A 22,613-nucleotide genomic window follows, 5' to 3' on the forward strand; every position below is an offset into this window, starting at 1 on the left:
AAGAAAGTTGGCATCTGGTTCCATTATATTTTGTGATGATAGTAAATATCATCAAAGAGGGGATTGATGAAGCAAAGCTTCGCATATTTTGCGGCTTGCCAAAGTCAAGAACCTCGTTTATGTGTAATAAGGTAACAAGTGTATGTTCTACTAACATTTATGTTTAGTTTGGATAAGGATCGTGAAGCTTGCACATGTGTTTTACTAAAATAATTTACTCGAGTCCTCTAAAATGGCCGCCGCTTGTATTTAGTTACTGCGCATGCGTCAGCCACACTCACGTGTCCTGACGCGTCTGCAGAAGTGGAGGGAAAGTTATGCGCATGCGTAATTCATAGCTGTGCTTATCATGTGGTACTGCTCGTGCCACTGCTCTTGTGACTGTATCAATGTGGCTAACATTTAAACGCAATAGTTTTATTTCTTGATGATGAGTTAAAAGTACAAAATCCTGTGATGTGTTTTCATAATGACATTACTATGTATTAATTTGTTTTTCGCTTACTTTTTATGTACCGCGGGGAATGGGGTTTGTCTGTACCGAGAACCATTTTGGAGGTCCTTCTGCGCCTGCGCGACTTGCCGAGGCATGGCAGACCTTGACTGATGGAACACAGCCAGTTGGCAGTGATGAGCAAGATGCTCCTGAGAAACGACCCGAAAACTCGGCTGAACCAATCATATGTGCTCACAGAGCAACAATGTTAAAGTTACCATTGTATTTCTGCACCGGTTCTCATGAGAACCCCAATCTAGTTAGGCGGTACCCTATTATGCAAATGTAGGCTTGAAACTCTATGTCGTGATTGGTGTGTTACCCAAATCCTACCTTAGGACCAATCGAAATTAAGGGATTCTGACACTTTGCAACATTGGGGGGTGGTACACTGTCCCCAAACTGTATATCTACCCTAGGTTCACCTAGTGAACCGTCCGACTTGTCTGGTTTAGCTGACCTGTCACTGACCCAACACACTCAATAGGTGACTGAAGATACAGAGCGCTGCGAAGCACTCTGTCCGAATTTGACCATAGACTAAGGTTCTACTAAACCTTAAAGTGCTGGCAAAGCACTTAGCTGGGAGTTCGCTGACCCAATCGGGGTCTTGATCGATAGCTGCAGAGCGGGTGGAGCGCAGGCGTTGCTTCCGAACTGTGGGTTCCGGTCCTGTCCTGAAGAGGGTCCTGTCCTGAGGGTTTGCTGTTCTGTCCTGAGGGTCCTGTCCTGATTCCTATTCCGAGGGTATCCTGTTCTGTCCTGGGTGTCCATTCTGCACCTGCTGTCCTTTGAGGGGTATCCTTCCTTGAGGGTTTCCTGTCCTTAACTGACCCGTGGCCAGGGTTTGGTTTCCACACCTTTCTAGGTAAATATTGCTCTGAAACTCTTAAATCTTGCACCTTCTGAATTTCTAACTTTTGCTTTAATAAAGTTCATCATTGCATATGTTATATTTTCCATGCCTTTCCGCAACTATTGAAAGTCAATTACATAATTTTCATAAGTTTGTTCCTATGTCTTCTCACTGGTTAGAAATTATATTTTGCATTGCAGTTTGTAATTTTCTGATATGGTCTAGAACTTCATTGCCTAGATTGTTCAAAGGCCCATTCACCTTAAGTGAAGCGTGTTACTCTTTATAGGCCCTCCCATAGTTATTCATGCATAAACTGTCCATGCTTAAACATTTCTGAGATTTTATAGTATTTCCATCTGCATTCCATATTACATTTGAATGATTACCCTGTCATTATTTCTTTATGCCTATATAATTTACGTTATCTTGGTTATTGATTGCCTTATTTTACTGTACCTCATGCAAGAAAATAATGAACTTTAGATAAACATTTTAAAACTTCCAGTTGTCCGTGGTCATTTAAACAGTATTTGAATGTTATTGGTTGGGTTTGTATTTTGCTGCCTTTCTTTTACAGCTAGCTCCCTGATTCATTGTGGTCATTAGGTACCCGCATCGGTGGATGGTAAGTCGGGTGCACTGAAAATTATTAGCAGGGAACACACACACATCAACTAGGTAGAGCTCGTGAAGTCACCTGATTAATGTATATGGTGATTTGAAAATATATGGGCCCTGAAGCCGGAAACGGCGAAAACTATTGGTCGGGTGGCCTCGCGCGCTCAATCATAGGTACCCCCCATGTGCAGATCCCCCACCCCCCCTTTACCCAGGGGTCCCGCAACAGGCCCCCGCAGTGAAGTTACACATGCTTTTCCACTGCGGAAAACCCGCCGCGGAAAATAATTTTTCACAGCCCATCCTAATATGGCTGATGGTGTCTGAGAGACACCGTCACCATATTAGAGCTTTTCCGCCGCGGTTGTAAGTCAACCGCGGCAGAAAAGCTGCGGACGGAAACCAGGACCCACCAGCCATCCTAATGTGGCGGGGGGTCTTTGGTGGGTCCGCAGAGGATTTTCCGCATCCTCCGGGCCGGTGGTGGCTTCCGCCGGCCCGGAGGATGCGGAAAATCCTCCATCGTATTGGGCTCCTAAGTTAGAAAGACAGACCACATGGGGGCAATACACAAAGATAAGAAAGAATGTCCATGTAGTTCCCCAAAGGATATGGACATGTAGGGGTTAACCAGTTAATTGACAGTATATCAGGACAAAATACTGAGAAACACAGCAATAGGTATTACCCCCTGAGTGTATGGTACAAGAATATTGAGATCCTTCTTCTCCTCGCTGATGGACCATTCTAACCAGAGTGATCTACCTCAGGAGCTACCTCTGCCACCAATCAGGCAGCTCCTAACCCAGTGCATTACTGTAAGTCCTACCCCTCAGGACGCTGGCAGGAGGAAAGCAAGACTAGCTCCATCAGCTTCTCTGTGAAGGCCATACCTTATCGGAAGGCACTCGGATCAGGTAGACACAGTTGACGTTGTTTGGGTACGAGGAAGGGTTATTGGCTGACGTCAGGGTGCCAGTTGGGTCAGAGAAAAGAGTGCTACAAACACCTGAAACGAAATATAAAATGAAAATTCTTTAAGTATTAATGTCTTGAAACTGCATAATGACCCTGAAATGAAGAGTTTCCTCCCTCCAGTGGCTCCTACTGGACATTTCTCAGTTAGGTTCACTAGTATTTAAACAGGCATTCTTATTCCTTCACCAGGAAGTAGTCCCTTGAACTAAACAATGATCTTTGTGGCTGGTGCAGGTCTTACAATGATTTGGTAGCACACACACAAACATAAGTAGGTACCAAAAACAACACTAGGCACATTGGGATTCAACACAAACTGCCCTGGTGCAGATATAAATGCAGTAGGGGTAGGATAGGTTTTTGGAGACATAGATAAAAATGAATCTCTGCAAAAGCAAATTATTTTGGACCTAGAACAAAATCTTTCAATCACCCCAGTCTCTCTTTACTGGTCTGTAGTGAGTCGTGTATTCAGATCAAAGGAGTATATATGATATATACCTATAAAGCCAGTTAACTCCTAATGCGAATTAGACATGGAATCCAACAGCAGGAACATTTCAAACCTTGGAATTCAAACTTCAAACTTCATAAAGGGAACAACAAGGGTCATAGCAGAAATATAACATTAACACCATCTGAAACGCCAATATAAGAGGAATATTTTTCAATAAAGAAGGAAATTGTGTTCCGATCCCATCATGCTAAGAATGTTGGGATTCAGTCAGTAGATAAATGATGGCATTCCCTTGTACGCAAAATAATAAATAATTGTATCCCATCTGTGGAAAGATGCTAGGATCCCATCAGTGAATAGATACTGGGATTGCTACATGATATGAATTCCAAGATACCATGAAAGGAAGAATGTTGACCAGGCGATGAATGGAAGGATTCAATCAGTAGAAGAATGCTCGGATCTTATAAAATATCAAGGATGGGATCTCATTGATGGATGTAGACAGGATGCTATGAGTATATGAATGCTGGGATTCCATTGTGTCTTAGTTGCTAAATCAAATTAAGGCATCAGTACTGAGATCCTCTTTGGAAATATGTCTTGGTATCTCATCAAGACATCAGCAAGGATCCTGTCAGTAGACTAATACTGAAACCATAGTCAGAAATAAATAGTTGGATCCTGTTTAGAAATTAATGCTGAGATCCAATTAGTAGCAAACTCCAGATCCACTGAATCTATGCTGGGAGTTGACTACTGGGATCCATAAGTAAATACACGCTCGGATAGTATAATGGACTGAATGCTGACATCCCACAAGGGATGAATGCTAGGATCCAATCTTTCCATCATTTTTTGTTGACAAGATTTAGGTTTAATTTAATGCACTTCACCTTAGGTTCTTTTTCGCACTGGGCTAAACCTGAAGAATCTGCACCATGCTCCTGTGATAATTTTTCCATACAAAATACACTCCATTTAATTATGTTTTGTGAAAAGTATTCTGTGGCTCATAATAAATTTCTATTGCCCATACTACGAGAAGCAGGCTTCTTGCAAGTAAGACCAGCTCTTTTACACTTGCAACTACTGAGTAGCGTGCACACTATTTTTAGTGTAGCAAGTTTCCTGGTGGCAGCAGTGAGGATTAATAAAAAAAATGGGAACACTTGTTTACCTCAAGGCACAGTAGGAGGAGAAGGGGGCATTCAGTTATAAACCATGGCAATACAATAGTGAGTTCTTAACAGAGGTGTTACAAGGTTTAACATTTGCACAAATCATGAATTGTAAATTTTTGTGTATATATCTGAAAATTTGTAAAACTTGGCACAACTATTTATTTGTATATAGTATATTTTTATATTGTAGTTCTTAGAGTGGTGCTACAAAGTTTGCTATTTGCACAAATCATGTACAAATCATGAATTGTAAATACTGTGTATATGTATGAACAGCTGCTAAAACTCTGCAAACCTATATTAGATTTTAAATGTTTTGCAACCTGTATGTATGAACGTTTTGATGCTGCTTTTATGATTTTAATTAATCGAAATAAAGACTCTTGACTGACTGACTGACTGACTGACGGGCTAGGATCCAATCAGATAATAAATGCTGGGATCCAATCATGGAATACATGCTTGAATCCAATCAGGGAATACATCCTGGAATCCAATCAGAGAATAACTGCTGGAGTCCAGTCAGGGAAAAAATGCTGGAATCCAATCTGGGAATGAATGCTGGAATCCATTCAGGGTATAAATGCTGCACTCCAATCAGAGGATAAAGGTGCAAATCCAATCAGGGGATTAATGTTCGGATCCAATCAGAGAATACATGCTGGAATCCAATTGGGATAAATGTTGGCATCTTATCAGGGGATAAACACTGGGATCCCTTCAGGAGATAAATGCTGGTATCAAGTCCTGTGATAAATGCTAGGGTCCAATCTGGAAATACATTCTGGAATCCCATCGAGGGACAAGTGCTGAGAATCTATCAGAGAATAAATGCTGGGATTGCATCACGAGAAGACAAAGGCTGTAATTCAGCCAGGGGATAAATGCTTGGATCTTATCAAGAGATAAATGCAGAGATTTCATCCTATCAGCAGGAAGAACAGAGAGTGGCAATTGGAGTAGGTTTTAGGTCTCAGCAGGGCAATAGGACAATTCTATTTATCTGCCTTAGGTAATATGGTGAAACATCTTTATCTTGGCTGATACTGTTAGATTTATCAGTCATATTCCACACAGTCGACTATGACCTACTGCTTGAACAGTAGCCCCTGTGTTGGATAATTTCCTGACAGGACAAATATAAAGGGGTCTATTTACAAGAGGTCTGCTCTGCTGGAATGTCACTTTTTTGATGCTCTGGGCGTGCAAGCCTCTTAATCATATCTATGAGGCAATGCAAAGCCACCCTATATGGCTTTGCAGGGCTTCATAGATATGGAGTAAGGCACGGCAGCGCAAAGTGATGCGTTGCCTTATTCTGCGTAAAGAAGGCTTCCCATGGGTGTTGCAGTGGGTGTTCCCAGGTAACACCCATGAATTTTGATGGTGCCCCAGATTTACAAAATCACGTAAACCTGGGGCAGCACCAAAACCGTACACCTCCCGAGGGCAGGCATAACATGGACAAATGTTTTAATTTCTCCTGCTTTTTTCTTCCTTCCATTTTTTTTATTTTTATTTTTTATTTTTTATTTAAATACATTATGCAGCACACCAAGAACGAGGAAAACGCCTCTCTGAATTGTTTTTCTGCAGGAAGGTTTCTGCAATGGAGGAACCCTTGCAAGGGTGCCTATGTTAGTGCTAGGTAGTATATTGTGCGTTAGCGCAGGGGAATGGACAGGAATGCACCGTATTTCAAAAATACAAATAAACTTTACAAATTTAAATGTACCATGATGGATGATATTGGTGGAAATTCAGCTGGAATCATTAAAAAGGTAATATTGCAGCCTACGAGGAAAAGAAGATGTGACTGCTATGAAATTTCAGAATCTATCTGCAGACATGCACTCCTTACCGCACTGGTATAGGGTGTTGATTTTGGAAACGTCCAGGCTGCTAAGCCCAATTCTCTGTCCAATGGGTACGAAAGGATTTGGCGTGGGAACGATACTTGGATGTCCAGATGTGTTACTGAAAGCATACCTGGCGAAAGGAAGACATCACAGGTGAAGCCCAGCATGTACGTACTATTATAGTTCATTACTAATATAGTTCATATAAAACGTTACAGCAAGTTCTTGAGAGTCTACAGCGGGAATAGGTAAGGGTCAAATACTTGGGGGCATATTTATGAAAACTGTTACATCGCTGTGACAAAACAGCGATGCAACAGTTTTCACTGCGCCCTCCTTGCTACACGATGGATGTGGCGTATTTATTGTACGGCACTCCATGTCGCAAGGAAACACAGATACTTCAGGAATCTTGACGTATCTGTCGGTGTAAAAGTCATGCATTACTGGAGTTGTGTCGCAAGCATACTGTTACACCTCCAGCAATGCGTCGGGGAGGCCTATCTTTAAAGCACAGCATCACCCATATGCCTGCCATTAGGCAGGCATAAGGTTTTGATGCAATGGTGTCCTAGAAGTGGTCCACTGAAATCTTATAGACTTCATTGCGCCACTTCTTGAGGCTTTGATGTCGGGGAACACCCGCTCTGCATAAATTATACCTGCCTCAGGTATAATGTGCTCAGGGGTTTACAAAGTGAAGCATCTGCCTAGATGCGTCATCTTGCAAATATAGTGTAATGTGCCACATTGTTTACCCCATTGCTGCATTACGAAAAAGTGACTCAACTACGGTTCAAAAGTGTTGCAACGGGCTCATAAATAATCTCCTTAGTGTTTGCTTAAAACATTGCATAACTAAACTCAACTCTCAATGTTTTTCCAGAATTAGCCCCATGCTGATCCTGCCAAGCACAGTATAAAAACTTTAATGAGTCGCTAAGCCATGGGAGCAGCACATGCCCACCTTACTGCCTTTGCCCTCACTCATCATCTCAAATCTTAAAAAGCACTGATTTGAAATATACCTCCAGTGCAGTCTCACAACATTACCTCTCTTGACAGAGGTTGCATCAGCACTGAGGCATCATCCTCATGCGATTCATCAACAATGGCACTTCCAGTCTAAACCGAGTTATTCATCAATTGAGACAACATTTACCTGCCCTTCCTCACATATTGACATTCTACTCAATGTGAACATGTTCACTGACACAGCCAAGACTCAACTACACTTTCTTACCTTCATCATCTATGGCAGTTCCACACTGTGGCGCCAACGTACACCAGCCCAGTCATCACTTAGTACCCCGCTTCAGATACAGAGTGTCAGTCCTAAAAAATCATGTTCACCAACACAGCCATTAGGGTGCTAATCTTCCTGGTCCATAGACATTTCACTCTGTGGGAACATGTTCACTGACACAGCCATGACTCTACTGACCTTTCTCACTTTCATCACCTAAGGCACTTCCACATTCTGGCACTCATGACACCAACTCAGCCATCCTTCTATTGACCCTCTTCTCTCCTAACAGACACAGTTAGTACTGTGGTGCCCTTCCTCACATAAAGCGATTCTAATATGCACCATGCTCTGCTAACTGCCCCCGCCCCCCACTATCAGAGGTGAAATAAACACCACCCTCTACTTCTCAGGTCCAGCAATCTCAGCGCTGATCAAAGAGATCATATCAGAATGTGATCAGAATTATTGTGTGTCATTTAGGGCTTGATGGACAGAGAATTAGGGGGATGTCAGAGGACATTACCTATGCTATCCCAACAGTACTCTGCTCACCAAATTTAGACATGACCCCTACCCAAGTAGTCTTCTCTGCACATGAAAAAGATACTACCATCACTGCGATTCTTTTCAATTACTATAGGTTTTCATCCCGGTTGTGGCGGTCGTTATTGTTTTATAAGTGTCCCTCATTGCCAGGTTTTTCCTGGTGGTGATGGACAGGAAAAAAAGATAATACAGCATCCACCCTAAATAGGGTGTGCATTGTAAGATGGCCACTGACAGAGAGAGTATTTCATCAACAGTGCCAACAGGGGCTCTGTCGACGGTATACTTAGGGTCCGCCCATCTTTAAATGAAGCGGGTGGTTCTAGGGTTTGGCATAGAGGGTAATCTGTCATGTTTGCAACGGAGTACACTGTACTTCAAAATCAAAATAAGGGTCACTGTCTATATGTAAAAGCCTTTGATTAGAGTTTTAAACAGAAAATCTCTTCTTAGCTGAGCTACGGAGACTTACATTCCATAATGCATCACAGAGGAGTAGTCGTATGGCAGGCCAAGGTTGTTGGTGTTTTCTTTGTTAAAGTTGGTGATATCTTCTGTTAAGATGAGCAGACGGTAAAGATGAGTTAGTGAGGACTGAGCCTGATAGGGCACATTTCAATAAAGAGAAGATCCCAGCTCACTAGGGGGCAGTGCTGCTTCTGCTATATCAGGGGTTAGAAAGAGTCTACTGGCTAAGCTGTCAAATTTGGAACATGGGGGCGTGGGTTCAAATCTCAGCCTTGGCACAAGAATGAAAAACATGTGATTTGAGGTAATTCATATAATCGTATCAGCATGTAAAATTAAGTAGTGTAATTCTAAATTGAAATCCTATTTGATGTAGAACATCATCTTTCTCCCGAGTGAGGTTTACATTCAATACATACCGGAGCGTACATAAATCCGGGAGGGGTGTAATGGAGTTTCAGCCATGGTTTAAGATTACCCACTGTTGTCTTTTTGAGGGGAAAATCATCATGTTTTTTTCCTTAGGAAAACATTTTTGCCTCATAAAGTGATCCAACACCCTTGATAATCCTCAGGGTAAGCCCTTCACCCTAGATTGTATTGTTTTTATAATGTAGTTGTATTTATATAGCACTTAATACCCCTGACAAGACACTGAAGCACTTTATTAAGCCTGGGCGTAGTTTGCGAAGTAGCGATATGCGCAGCTACGCGAAGTGCACTTCGCACTACGTGAGATACACGTTGCACTACACGAACTGCGTAGTGCATTGTTCGCGATGATTGCACAGTGCCGGATGCTTGTCTGCACTGTGTAAATGACATCTTGCACAGTGCGAGCTGTCGTTTTCTGCCGCTCGAGTAGATTTTTACTCGTGCTGCAGCTTTCTCAACGTGAACTGGTAGTTTCGCATCACTAGCAGTTGCGAGCATACGCCACCAATCGCAATGTGAGACCTGACCTCCCCGCGTTCAGAATCTCGCCGGGAGGTTTATTTTCCACGCTCGCAATCGGCAACTTGATGTTGCTGATCGCAAACAAGGAAAAAGTCTCGCCAGGATGTCATTTTGCTTGCTCGCGGTCTTCAACGTCTAGTTGGTGACTGCTGCGCGTGTTTGCACTGTGCTACGTGCAATTTGCGTAGTGCAAAGTAGTGCAAACTTCGCAAACTACACAAGCATAGTGTAGTGCTTTGCCCAGGGTTACACTTTATGCCATGGAGCACACTGCTCCGGGCACCCATGGTTTAGTATTAGTCTAGTGCTCTCAAGAAAAACCTTCCATGCATTTACTCCAGTTTTTTGAGAAAGAGTAAATTATTAGAAATTAGGTGTGATCTTTTGAGAAGTGGAGGGTATGTGAGTTCTAAAGAGATGATTTGTGGGAGTAATACATGCAAGAGAAGAGTAGGTATTATTAGTTTGCAGGAATTACTTACAAAGCAGAGGTGATTTAGTTGAAAATTTGGAATAAAATAAGGAAATTAGCAATAATGCAATAATAAAGATTAAGGCAAACATGCCTGTGAGTAAAAGTAGGCTGTGCTAAGAGAGAGGAGACATGCAGAATATGAAAAATAAGGAGGCAGGCATTTGATTGAAAGGGAGAGGGGAGTTTTTCATGCAGAGTTTTGGAACTACAGAGGAAGCTTTTTGAGATGCTATGAAATCGCAGGATGAAGAAACTGTAGAAAGAGGCACAATTATTTGTAAGTAAGAGCGTGGAGTGAGAAAGAGTGATGCTCAAGATGCTGTACAGCTCATCTGGGCCCAGATGAAAATCACATGCTTTATGTCAGATTTATGTTACTCCACTAATGCAAGTCTGATGGAAAGTGCTCAGGTGGGATTTACTATTTAATGCAAATCACAATTTACATTGGCTTATAAACCAAAGTAACCCAAGGTAATGCAAAGTTGCTTTTTGCGCTGCCTTGCATTACTTTGTATCAAGGGAGCAATCCATGGGTGGTGCATGGCCGTTCCAATGCAACCACCCATGGGTTTTGACGCAAATCCATATCTGCAAAAGTTTGTAGACAGAAATTTGGGCCAAAATCCTGTGCTTCCTCAAGGGAAATGTTAGAAGGTGAAATGTTTTCATTTCTCCTTATTTTTCCCACTTTGCAAGTGTGCTGCATTGTACAGCACACAAATAAAGTGAGAAAAGTCCCTGTAGAGCAGCATCTTAACCTCAAAACTTCTGTGTAAATGTGGGTCCTGTTTCTCTGAAGCGGGGCACTGTAGTTGGCAGTCTCTTATCTTCATTATCAACATCATGAAAATGCTTTTTAAACAAATTTTACATTTTATCCTGTGCCAGGAATTTTATGTGAGCAAAGGACAAATGGTTTCAAATGAGGCATTGCTCCAATTAATCCCCTCAGCAGTAGGCCACGAGCCATGACCCCAAATTTAGGCCATTGGTACCACTTGGGGGATGGGTTCTAACATGATTTGTTTGCAAAGTATGGATGCCTAGAGATGAAAAATATAAGATAGCAAGTCATCAGGCTTTGCCTTTTGTCTGATATTATTGGATTAGCAACCATATCCAAAAAATAATGGTTTCATATTTTTGATAAATATCATACAAATTCATCATAATATTTGGAAAAATTAATCTAAATCCACCATACTGGTTAAATTCAATATTGAAATAATAACAATACAACTTCATTGTATTCCTCATATATTGATATAGTTTATATGCATCATTGTCACTTACAATTTCAAATAATAATAGTAGTTACATCTTCTATAGGCAATGTATGTCATGAGTGAACATAAACCCAATTGTATCATTCACATTCACCGTCATCATCTTCTTCTGAATAGGTGTCATCATTCTCTGCGTCTGTATGATTTTTATAGATGGGAAGTCTGCACATGTCAGTGCACTTGAGGACATTTGGACAGCAGACACACAGTGGCAGTTTGCAGTTCCTAACGCAATTGCAAGATAGTAGATCTACCACAGCCTAAGGTGCTGGCTGCCCCTCCATCCAGTCCACTACCAGTTGCTCTACTCCCTCATGTTTTTCCTACTTCCACCCTCTCCCAATTGGACTAGGTGTCTGTGGATCATTCAGAAGACATCACTTGCTTATACCGGCTTGATAATTCACACATTTGGCATGTTTCTTCAGACAGTACCTGAAAGGTGGAAGTTGATGACTGTCTATCTCACCTTTCTATGCGCAGAATAGGTGATATTTCAAGTCCTTCACATGATGAACTTAAGATTTTGGTGCATACATTAAGCACATGAATTGCTCAGAGTTGCCAATAAGTTCCTCAGAGAGATCCTATTCGTCTCCGAGCTGCGAAAATATTTCCTGTGTATATCTGTTGGCAGACAGGATTTTGAATGCACTTACTTTTTCTTTTCACATAAAAATGCGCTTACTACGTCACATCCGGTAAACGTATGCAGACCTATCATAGCTCAACTAACAGTTTCACCAAGAGTTGAAGCTATTTTCCCAATGCATATTTAGTACCACATTTTGGAAACAATTTAACCATGATTCTGTCATGGAATTCCAAACACATAATAAATACATCTGTGTCATCTGAACTTATCATTACTGCCTCATAACCCTCATTAGCAGGGTGTTCCGCATGCAGTAACAAATGACCATCTGCTTCTTCGTCTGTACTGTTGACATCGAGCATTTCGTGGGTCCCTTCAGATGTGAACTGCATTTTATTCTCAAGTTTTACAAAATACTCTGGTTTTCACCATTCATTAAAAAGAAATGCGATTAGACTTGAAGTGAAGTAGAATAAGCTTTATTTGTTCTCCAGGATCTTAAAAGCAGCATACAATACTTAACAAAACAATGATAAACTTGTTTTATTCCTAACGTGGCTTAGAAATTTCCCCCAATGTCTGACAATCTGGGAAGGTGAAATGCTCTGTAACTGGTTCCCAAGTTCTTCCCCCTTTGATTGTCCTTTCGCTCTTCTTAACCCCTTCGATGCTCATGACGGAATGGTTCCGTCATGAGCATCGGTGCCCCTGTGCTCATGACGGAACCATTCTGTCATGAGGCCAGGGGCACGAAATCCCTCTACTGCAGACAGCAGAGGGATTTCTATTACTCCCCTGGTTTCTGTAAAAAGACAATCAGCGTGCATGTCGCGCTGTCATCATTGCACAGAAACCAAAACTGAAAAGAGTCTTTAAGCTGATTTCAATTTCACTTTCTACGTGCAAGCAGGGATCCACCCGCTAGAAACAAGGGAGGGGGGAGCTGCCCCTTGGGCAAGGGCCTTCACCCCCCCCATAAATTAATGGTGACAAATCAGTCTTTCCTGCCCCCCTGGGGGACAGATGGGGCAGTAGCCCCCAATCTGCCCCCCGGGGGGGCAGAAACCCACTAAACATCAGGGATTTGTTTTGGTGCATTTTTTTGTGTGGGGGCTGCCCGAAGTGGGCATGTCAATGCCCCCACCCCCACCATCACCATTACAGCCTTTCTGCCCACCCTGGGGGGCAGATGGGGGCAGTAGCCCCCAATCTGCCCCCCTGGGGGGCAGATAGCCCACTAAACACCAGGGATTTTCTTTTGCACCATTATTTTTAGGGTGGGGGCAGTCCAAAATGGGCACGCCAATGCCCTCAACCCCTGCCACAATTACAGTCTTTCTGCCCCCTCTGGGGGGCAGATGGGGCAGTAGTCCCCAAATCTGCCCCCCCCGGGAGGATAGAAAGCTCACTTGATGGCAGTTTTTTTAATCTATATTTTAGGGTGGGGGCTGCCAAAAAATGGTATACACCTGTTACAACGCATTTTTTACTCCGCACTACCATTACAACGCGACTTTTACTCCGCATACCATTACAACGCATTGCGCTGGGGGGCGCTCTAGGATAGGGAATAAGTATAATTTACTATCCAACACCTTCCCTAGGGTCCACGGGGACTGGAGTTAGAATAGTAAATTATACTTACCACTATCCAGCGCCCCAAGGCGCTATGCGTTGTAACGGTATGCGGTGTAAAAGTCGCGTTGTAATGGTCTGCGGAGTAAAAGTATGCGTTGTAACGTCATACATCCCCAAAAAATGGCACTCCAATGCCCCCCACCATAATTACAGCCTTTCTTCCCCCCAGGGGGCAGACGGGGCTTTGGCCCCTAATCTGCCCCTTTGGGAGGGGGCAGAAAACCGACTTGATACCAGGGATTTTTTTCGGGCAAATTTGAATTAGGGTGGGGACTGCCCAAAACGGGCATGCCCATGCCCCCACTCCCTCCCCCACAACAATTACAGCCTTCCTGTCCCCCCTAGGGGGCAGTAGCCCCCAATCTGCCCCCCGGCGGGCAACAGGCCCACTAGATACCAGGGATTTCTTCAGCAAATTTTAATTAGGGTGGGCATTGGCATACCCATTTTGGGCAGCCCCCACCCAAATTAAAATTTGCCCAAAATTATCCTTGGGGTCTAGTAGGCTTTCTGCACTCCTGGGGGGGGCAAAATGCCCACAAGTCACCAGGATTTTTTGTGGACAAATTTGAATTAGTGTGGAGGCTGCCCAGAACGGGCATGCCCATGCCCTCACCCCTCCCCCAAAGAATTACAAACCGGGCGGCAGATGTGGCAGTAGTTCTCAAATCGCCCCCCCAGGGGGGGCAAAAAGCCCACTAGACGCCAGGGATTTTTTTGGGGCAAAATTTAATTTGGGTCGGGACATTGGCATGCCGTTTTTCGGCAGCCCCCATCGTAATTAAAATTTGCCCCAAAAAAATCCCTGGCCTCTAGTAGGGGAGCAGATTCGTGGCTACTGTTCCATCTGCACCCAGGGAGGGCGGCGAGGCAGTAATTTTTTGGGGGAGTGGGTGGGGGCATTAGCCCCCAACCTGCACCACTGTCTTTTTGCCCTATGGGGATTTTTGGGGGAAAATTTGAATTAGGGTGGGGGCTGCACAAAACAGGCATGCTCATACCCCCACCCGCTCCCCCGCAAAAATAACAGCATTCCTGCCCCCATGGGTGGCAGATGGGGCATTAGGCCTCAATCTGTACCCCCAGAGGGCAAAAAGTCCACTAGTCGCCAGGGATTCTTTTTGGGAAAATTTGAATTAGGGTGGAGGCTGCCCAAAACGGGCATGCTCATGCCCCCCACCCTCTCCCCACAAAAGTTACAGCCTTCCTGGCCCCCATGGGTGGCAGATGGGGCAGTAGCCCCCCACCTGCCTACCCCCCGGGGACAAAAAGCCCTCTAGACACCAGGGATGTTTTGGGCCAAGTTTTAATTAGGGTGGGGCTGCCCAAAATGGGCATGCCAATGCCCCCAACCCCTACCCAAAACAATTAAAGCCTTTCTGTCCCCCTGGGGGGGAATATGGGGGCAGTAGCCCCAATCTCCGCCCCGGGGGCAAAAAGCCCACTAAACACCAACGATTATGCAGGCATTTTTTTATGCGTGGGGGCTGCCCAGAATGGGCATACCAATGCCCCCACCCTCCAAAAAATAGCCACAGTGTTTCTGCCCCCCTTGGGGCATATTGGGGCAAGCCCACCCCCCAATATGCGATTGTGAGCAGCCCGGTGGCAGTGGGCTTGCTTACAGGAGCTGAGGGCTGCGTCGGAGCATTATAGTTTTAGCGCGTTGTCACACTGACTGAAAAGCGGCGACACGCATTAATTTTTAAATTGTGATTTTGTGATTTTATTTGCCTAACCTGCACTGAAAATTCACAGGTACCTCCTAACTTCCTACATAATCTTGTAGGGGCTCAGCGGGGCTGGCTGGCAGCTCATAACATCCGAGGCTCCCAGCGCTAGTGGCCGCCATCTTGGACCGGGCTGGTTCGTCCAACCCCACCCACGCCACTCCCCCCACGCTGCTCCTCTATTTTGGAGTGACCCTGACGTTTCCCCAGTGATTGTGAGCAGCCCGGTGGCAGTGGGCTTGCTTACAGGAGCTGAAGGCTGCGTCGGAGCATTATAGTTTTAGCGCGTTGTCACACTGACTGAAAAGCGGCGACACGCATTAATTTTTAAATTGTGATTTTGTGATTTTATTTGCCTAACCTGCACTGAAAATGTACAGGTACCTCCTAACTTCCTACATAATCTTGTAGGGGCTCAGCGGGGCTGGCTGGCAGCTCATAACATCCGAGGCTCCCAGCGCTAGTGGCCGCCATCTTGGACCGGGCTGGTTCGTCCAACCCCACCCACGCCACTCCCCCCACGCTGCTCCTCTATTTAGGAGTGACCCTGACGTTTCCCCAGCGATTGTGAGCAGCCCGGTGGCAGTGGGCTTGCTTACAGGAGCTGAGGGCTGCGTCGGAGCATTATAGTTTTAGCGCGTTGTCACACTGACTGAAAAGCGGCGACACGCATTAATTTTTAAATTGTGATTTTGTGATTTTATTTGCCTAACCTGCACTGAAAATTCACAGGTACCTCCTAACTTCCTACATAATCTTGTAGGGGCTCAGCGGGGCTGGCTGGCAGCTCATAACATCCGAGGCTCCCAGCGCTAGTGGCCGCCATCTTGGACCGGGCTGGTTCGTCCAACCCCACCCACGCCACTCCCCCCACGCTGCTCCTCTATTTAGGAGTGACCCTGACGTTTCCCCAGCGATTGTGAGCAGCCCGGTGGCAGTGGGCTTGCTTACAGGAGCTGAGGGCTGCGTCGGAGCATTATAGTTTTAGCGCGTTGTCACACTGACTGAAAAGCGGCGACACGCATTAATTTTTAAATTGTGATTTTGTGATTTTATTTGCCTAACCTGCACTGAAAATTTACAGGTACCTCCTAACTTCCTACATAATCTTGTAGGGGCTCAGCGGGGCTGGCTGGCAGCTCATAACATCCGAGGCTCCCAGCGCTAGTGGCCGCCATCTTGGACCGGGCTGGTTCGTCCAACCCCACCCACGCCACTCCCCCCACGCTGCTCCTCTATTTAGGAGTGACCCTGACGTTTCCCCAGCGATTGTGAGCAGCCCGGTGGCAGTGGGCTTGCTTACAGGAGCTGAGGGCTGCGTCGGAGCATTATAGTTTTAGCGCGTTGTCACACTGACTGAAAAGCGGCGACACGCATTAATTTTTAAATTGTGATTTTGTGATTTTATTTGCCTAACCTGCACTGAAAATTCACAGGTACCTCCTAACTTCCTACATAATCTTGTAGGGGCTCAGCGGGGCTGGCTGGCAGCTCATAACATCCGAGGCTCCCAGCGCTAGTGGCCGCCATCTTGGACCGGGCTGGTTCGTCCAACCCCACCCACGCCACTCCCCCCACGCTGCTCCTCTATTTAGGAGTGACCCTGACGTTTCCCCAGCGATTGTGAGCAGCCCGGTGGCAGTGGGCTTGCTTACAGGAGCTGAGGGCTGCGTCGGAGCATTATAGTTTTAGCGCGTTGTCACACTGACTGAAAAGCGGCGACTCGCATTAATTTTTAAATTGTGATTTTGTGATTTTATTTGCCTAACCTGCACTGAAAATTCACAGGTACCTCCTAACTTCCTACATAATCTTGTAGGGGCTCAGCGGGGCTGGCTGGCAGCTCATAACATCCGAGGCTCCCAGCGCTAGTGGCCGCCATCTTGGACCGGGCTGGTTCGTCCAACCCCACCCACGCCACTCCCCCCACGCTGCTCCTCCATTTAAACGTCACCCATGTGTCAGCGCAGCGGACGAGCGCAGCGGGCGCGCCGTAGGCTCGCCGGAGTCACGCCAGAGTCCAGCCCGTCTGCGCCCGTCCGCGGCAGGCCGGGGCTAGGGGCGTCTCCTCATGCCCCGCCGCTGTCATACTCATCCCTCGCCCTCATATCCCATTGGATCCCAGGTACCATTAGTTTGCATGTGCGCAATCGGTTGCAAAACCTAAGTCTCCTTTCGAGACCCTCGGCCACCCCACCTGCTGCCACACTTGCCTCTTCCCTCCTCCCCCGTGTTATCGCCCCCACTCTCCCCTCCCCTCTTGTCCCCCACACGCCGATCTTTAACACTACTGCTGCGCTCCTTAACACCAGATCAGCTGTCAGTCATCAGTATGAGCTATTTGACTATCTTGATACTCATAACCCGGATCTCTTGTTTCTAACAGAGACCTGGCTTAAGCCCGACTCCACACCTAACGTCTTAGCCGCACTCCCTCCCTCATATTCCATCATTCGAGCGGACCGACCGGAGGGCCGAAGAGGCGGTGGAGTGGCCTTGATAGCTCATACCGACTCTCACCTTCAGATTATTCCTTTTCCCCCCATCTCTGAAGTGGACTGCTTGATAATCCGCTCCAGCTCTTACTCGGCCCCCCTCACTGCTGTCCTTATCTATCGCCCCCCCCAACCCACTCCCACTTTTGTTTCCAGCCTCCAGGAGATTCTTGCAACACTGGTCATTAACAACTCATTAGTTTTGGTGTTGGGCGACTTTAATTTCTGGCCCACCGATCCGGCCGAAAGCCCTTTATCCAAAGAATTTACTGATCTTATGACCAGCCTTAATTTTATTCCCCATGTTCACAGCCCTACCCACGTGCATGGCCATCTACTCGACCAGATTTGGACCCTGAACATCCCCACTACCCCCCCACCATCTCCCCCTGTTCCTGGTCGGACCATTTTTTAATTTCCTTCTCCCTTACTTTAGCTCCAGCGACCAAACCCCCCCTTCCCAAGAACACCTGGGTTAGGAAATGGGGCAAGGCAGACTTGCCATCTTTCTGCTCATCCCTACTTAATTCTTGCCCCGACCTTTCTGGCCTCGCCGCCCCGGTCCAAATGGCCACTATCGACAGCTGGCTGACCCAGGCAGGCGATGACTTCGCTCCTCTGAGGCGGATCACGGTCAAGCGAGCCCATGCTGCTAACCGTTGGTTCACCTCTGAGCTTAAGGAGAAGAAACTTGCCGCACGCAGAGCAGAGCGTGCTTGGAGAAGAGATTATTGTCCCGTCAAAAAAATCACCTATCTCTCCGTGCTCAAGGCATACAAGCAAGGCATCCTTGACGCCAAGACCCTGTTTTATTCTAACAAGATACTGGCAGCAGAATCTCAAACCAAAGAGATCTTTGCCACGGTACACGAGCTCGCCTCATCTAATAGAGCTACGGCCTCGATTCCCCCTTCCCAATCGCTTTGCGACTCACTCAACGAGTTTTTCGTTGACAAGGTCGCAAAGATTAAGGCCAATATCCCCCTCCCTTCCCCTACCTTCACTAATCCTTCCCCACCTGCTGTCATTTCCAAACTCACTTCCATTCCTCCCCTCACTGAGGTCACGCTTCTTCCCTTACTTCACAAGATAAAGTCAGGCTCCCCCCTAGACTTTGCCCCAGCTCATATTTTGAGAGAAATCTTCCTAAACTGTCCTACCCCCCCCTCACTCTCCTGAACGATTCACTCAGCAATGGAGTGGTCCCCACTACTCACAAATTTGCGGCCGTTATTCCCATCGTTAAAAAGCCCGGTGCCGACCCTTCATCCCCCTCTAACTACCGTCCTATCTCCCTTCTGCCCTACCTGGGCAAGGTTCTAGAAACCCATGTTACCAGCACCCTGAGCACCTACGTGGAAGCCAACCACTGCCTCTCCCCCCGGCAGGCGGGTTTTCGCCCCCTCCACTCTACGGAGAAGGTGGTGACCTCAGTGATGGACTGCCTACGCGAGGGCATTGATACCAACCTTCCACAGGCCCTCATCCTTTTAGATCTGTCCGCCGTTTTTGACACTCCATCCTCCTTACCCGTGTCAGGGCGGCGGGCATAGAGGGCCTGGCCCTCGCCTGGCTTGAGTCCTTCCTGAGTGATAGGGCTCAGGCGGTCCACCTAGCTGGTTTCACTGCTGCCCCTCGTAGGGTCGTATGTGGAGTCCCCCAAGGTTCCTCACTTTCTCCCCTTTTGTTTAATTTATACATCTACCCCCTTATTTTTTTGTTACAGCAGCTTGAGGTCACGGTGTTTAATTACGCCGATGACCTCCAGCTAATTTTTAACCTCTCACATTCTCCCTCCTCATCGCTGAACGTCCAATCCGTCATGCTGGTCATCCAAGATTGGATGAACTGCAACCACCTCAAACTCAATCCGGACAAGACGGAACTAGTCCTGACCGGAGGTGGTTGCAGTCCCTGGTCCCCCTCCCACTGGCCTCCCTCACTTGGTGTTCCTCCAATCCCCGTCCCTAAGGTCAAAACCCTAGGCATTTTTCTGAATTCCTCACTTTCCGTCCATTCACAGGTTAATTCAGTTGTTTCCTCCAGTTTTTTTTCCCTCAGAACCATTAGGAAGATCTCTCGCTTCTTTTCCCTACCCGCTCTCAAAATTATAGTGATGGCTATGGTGCTCTCGCGCCTTGATTACGGCAACATCATCTATAACGGCGCCCCAGCCTATGCCATTCACTGTCTGCAGCTAGTGCAGAACCAGGCCGCCCGCCTGATTCATGGCCTGCCTAAATTCCACCGTGTTACTCCTTTGTTGCAGGCCCTGCACTGGCTGCCGGTGAAAGAACGAGCCTTGTTCAAGCTTGGCTGCACCACCTTTCAGGCCAAAATGGGCACCGCTCCGGAGTTCATCTGCTCCGCCATCAAGCCCTACATGCCGGGCAGAGAGCTCCGCTCCTCTCATCAGGCCTTGTTAACTACCCCCCGTTTCAGAAAGAAAAAGGCAGGCGGAACAAAATTCGCAGTTCTCGCTCCTGCGTTCTGGAACTCTCTCCCGACGGAACTCCGTGGGACACCCTCGTACACTGAGTTCCGGAAAGGTCTAAAAACTCTGCTATTCTCCCGAGCTTATAATGCCTAGACCCCTTCTGCTCCTGTTGGCCTCCCTGCAATCCAAAAAGCGCCAAGAAACCGCGTGGTAAAAGTGCGCTATAGAAATGTTTTTAAATTCAAATTCAAATTCCAATATCCCCCCATAGGGCGGCAGAAAGCTGACTAGGCACAGATTTGTTTTTAGCAATATGCCTACCTGTGGATGTTGGGCCCTAGCGCAGCCAGCACATATTGAAACCTAGCAAACCTGCACAATTTAAAAAACTAGACACCTAGGGGAATCCAGGATGGGGTGACTTGACTTACTCTCAGCAGGTTCTGTTACCCAGAATCCCTTGCAAACCTAAAGATTTTTCAAAAAACCTACATTTTCCTCACATTTCTGTGGTGGAAAGTTCTGGAATCTGCGTGGATCCACAAAATTCCACCCACTCTGCATTCCCCAAAGCCTTCTGAGAAAAATGGTACCTCACTTGTGTGGGTAGGTCAGTTACCTGCGACAGGCTAGGGCCTAAAACCTAGTGAGGCGACATCAAAATTACCTATCAAAAACCAACCTAGTTTTGCACGGGGGTCACCTAGGTTTTAGGCCCCGGGCTCGGCGACCATCTAGGGAAACCTACCAAACCCACACATTTCGGAAGACTAGACACCCGGGGGATTCCAGGGAGGTATGGCCTGCTGGATCCCCCAACATTTTCTTACCAAGAATCCCCTGAAAACCTGATATTTAGCTGAAAAAATAACTTTTTTCACAACTTTTTATGTGGGAAAGTTGTGGCATCACCGGGCTGACACAAATGTCCTACCACCCAGTGTTCCCCCAGGTCTCCCAATAAAAATGGTGCCTCACTTGTGTGGGAGGCCCAAGTACCCGCCACAGGCAAGGACCCAAAATGTATTGAGGCGACATCAAAAATGCCTATCAGAAAACAACCTGGTTTTGCAAAGGGGGGGGGGGTCACATGACTTTTTGGCCAGGAACTCGGCGCTCACCTAGGGAAATCTACCAATCCCACACATTTCTGAAAACTAGACACCCGGGGGATTCCAGGGAGGTATGTCTTGCGTGAATCCCCTAAAGTTTTCTTACCCAGAATCCCCTGCATCCTGAAATTTGCTGAAAAAAATAAAAAATTTCAAACATTTGTGTGTGGGAAAGTTGTAGCATCACCGGGCTGACAAAAATGTCCTACCACCCAGCGTTCCCCCAGGTCTCCCAATAAAAATGGTTCTTCACTTGTGTGGGAGGCCCAAGTACCCGCGACAGGCAAGGGCCCAAAACTTATTGAGGTCACATCAAAATTGCCTATCAGAGAATAACTTAGTTTTGCAAGGGGGGTCCCATAACTTTTTGGTCCGGGGCTTTGTGGTCACCTAGAAAAACCTACCAAACCCACACATCTCTGAACACTAGACACCCGGGTGTTTCCAAGGCAGTATGGCTTGCATGGATCCATCAACGGTTCCGGCAGATCTAGGGTTCAAAAACTATAGCTAGACACTTTTGCCAAAAAATGCTAATTTTTCACTGTGAAAGTGTGGTGTGTCTACATTGCGTTTTGCGCCGTTTCCTGCGGAGGCACTAGGCCTACCCACACAAGTGAGGTACCATTTTTCTCAGAAGACTTTGGGAAACACAGGGTGGGTGGAAGTTTGTGAATCCACGCAGATTCCACAACTTTCCACCACACAAATGTGAGGAAAATGGTTTTCTTTTACATTTTTTTAGGTTTGCAAGGGATATTGGGTAACAGAACTTGGTGAGAGGCAGTCAAGTCACCCCATCCTGGATTCCCCTTGGTGTTTAGTTTTAAAAAACATATATAGTTTTGCTAGGTTTCCCTAGGTGCCGGCAGAGCTGGGGTTCAAATACTACAGCTAGGCACTTTGCAAAAAAAGGGTAATTTTTCATTGTGAAAATGTGGTGTGTTCACGTTGCGTTTTGAACCATTTCCTGTCGTGGGCACTATGCCTAGCCACACAAGTGAGGTACCATTTTTATTGGGAGACTTAGTGTAAATCAGATTTGTAAAGCAACTGTTATTACCTATTGACTTTTGATACATTGCTGCCTTCCAAATGAAAGACAATGTGTAAAAAAGAAGTAATTTTGAAAAATTATCTATAATTCTCATACTGGTATGAGTATTCGCAA

At 46.2% G+C, this 22,613-nt stretch overlaps 1 protein-coding gene across 1 annotated transcript in view; it reads right to left on the bottom strand.

Moving 5' to 3' along the window:
- The window catches only part of LOC144826165 (astacin-like metalloendopeptidase), a 180,986-nt gene that overhangs the window by 101,785 nt on the left and 56,588 nt on the right, over nucleotides 1–22,613 (bottom strand). The window contains exons 7-9 of the mRNA XM_078684558.1: nucleotides 8,719–8,800; nucleotides 6,454–6,581; nucleotides 2,867–2,982 (exon numbers count right to left, since the gene is read on the bottom strand). Of these exons, the coding sequence (XP_078540684.1) occupies nucleotides 2,867–2,982; nucleotides 6,454–6,581; nucleotides 8,719–8,800 (326 nt within the window). The remainder of the gene's footprint in view (nucleotides 1–2,866; nucleotides 2,983–6,453; nucleotides 6,582–8,718; nucleotides 8,801–22,613) is intronic.

Source organism: Lissotriton helveticus, chromosome 3_2, assembly GCF_964261635.1.
Source record: "Lissotriton helveticus chromosome 3_2, aLisHel1.1, whole genome shotgun sequence".
Classification (NCBI taxonomy): Eukaryota; Metazoa; Chordata; class Amphibia; order Caudata; family Salamandridae; genus Lissotriton; species Lissotriton helveticus.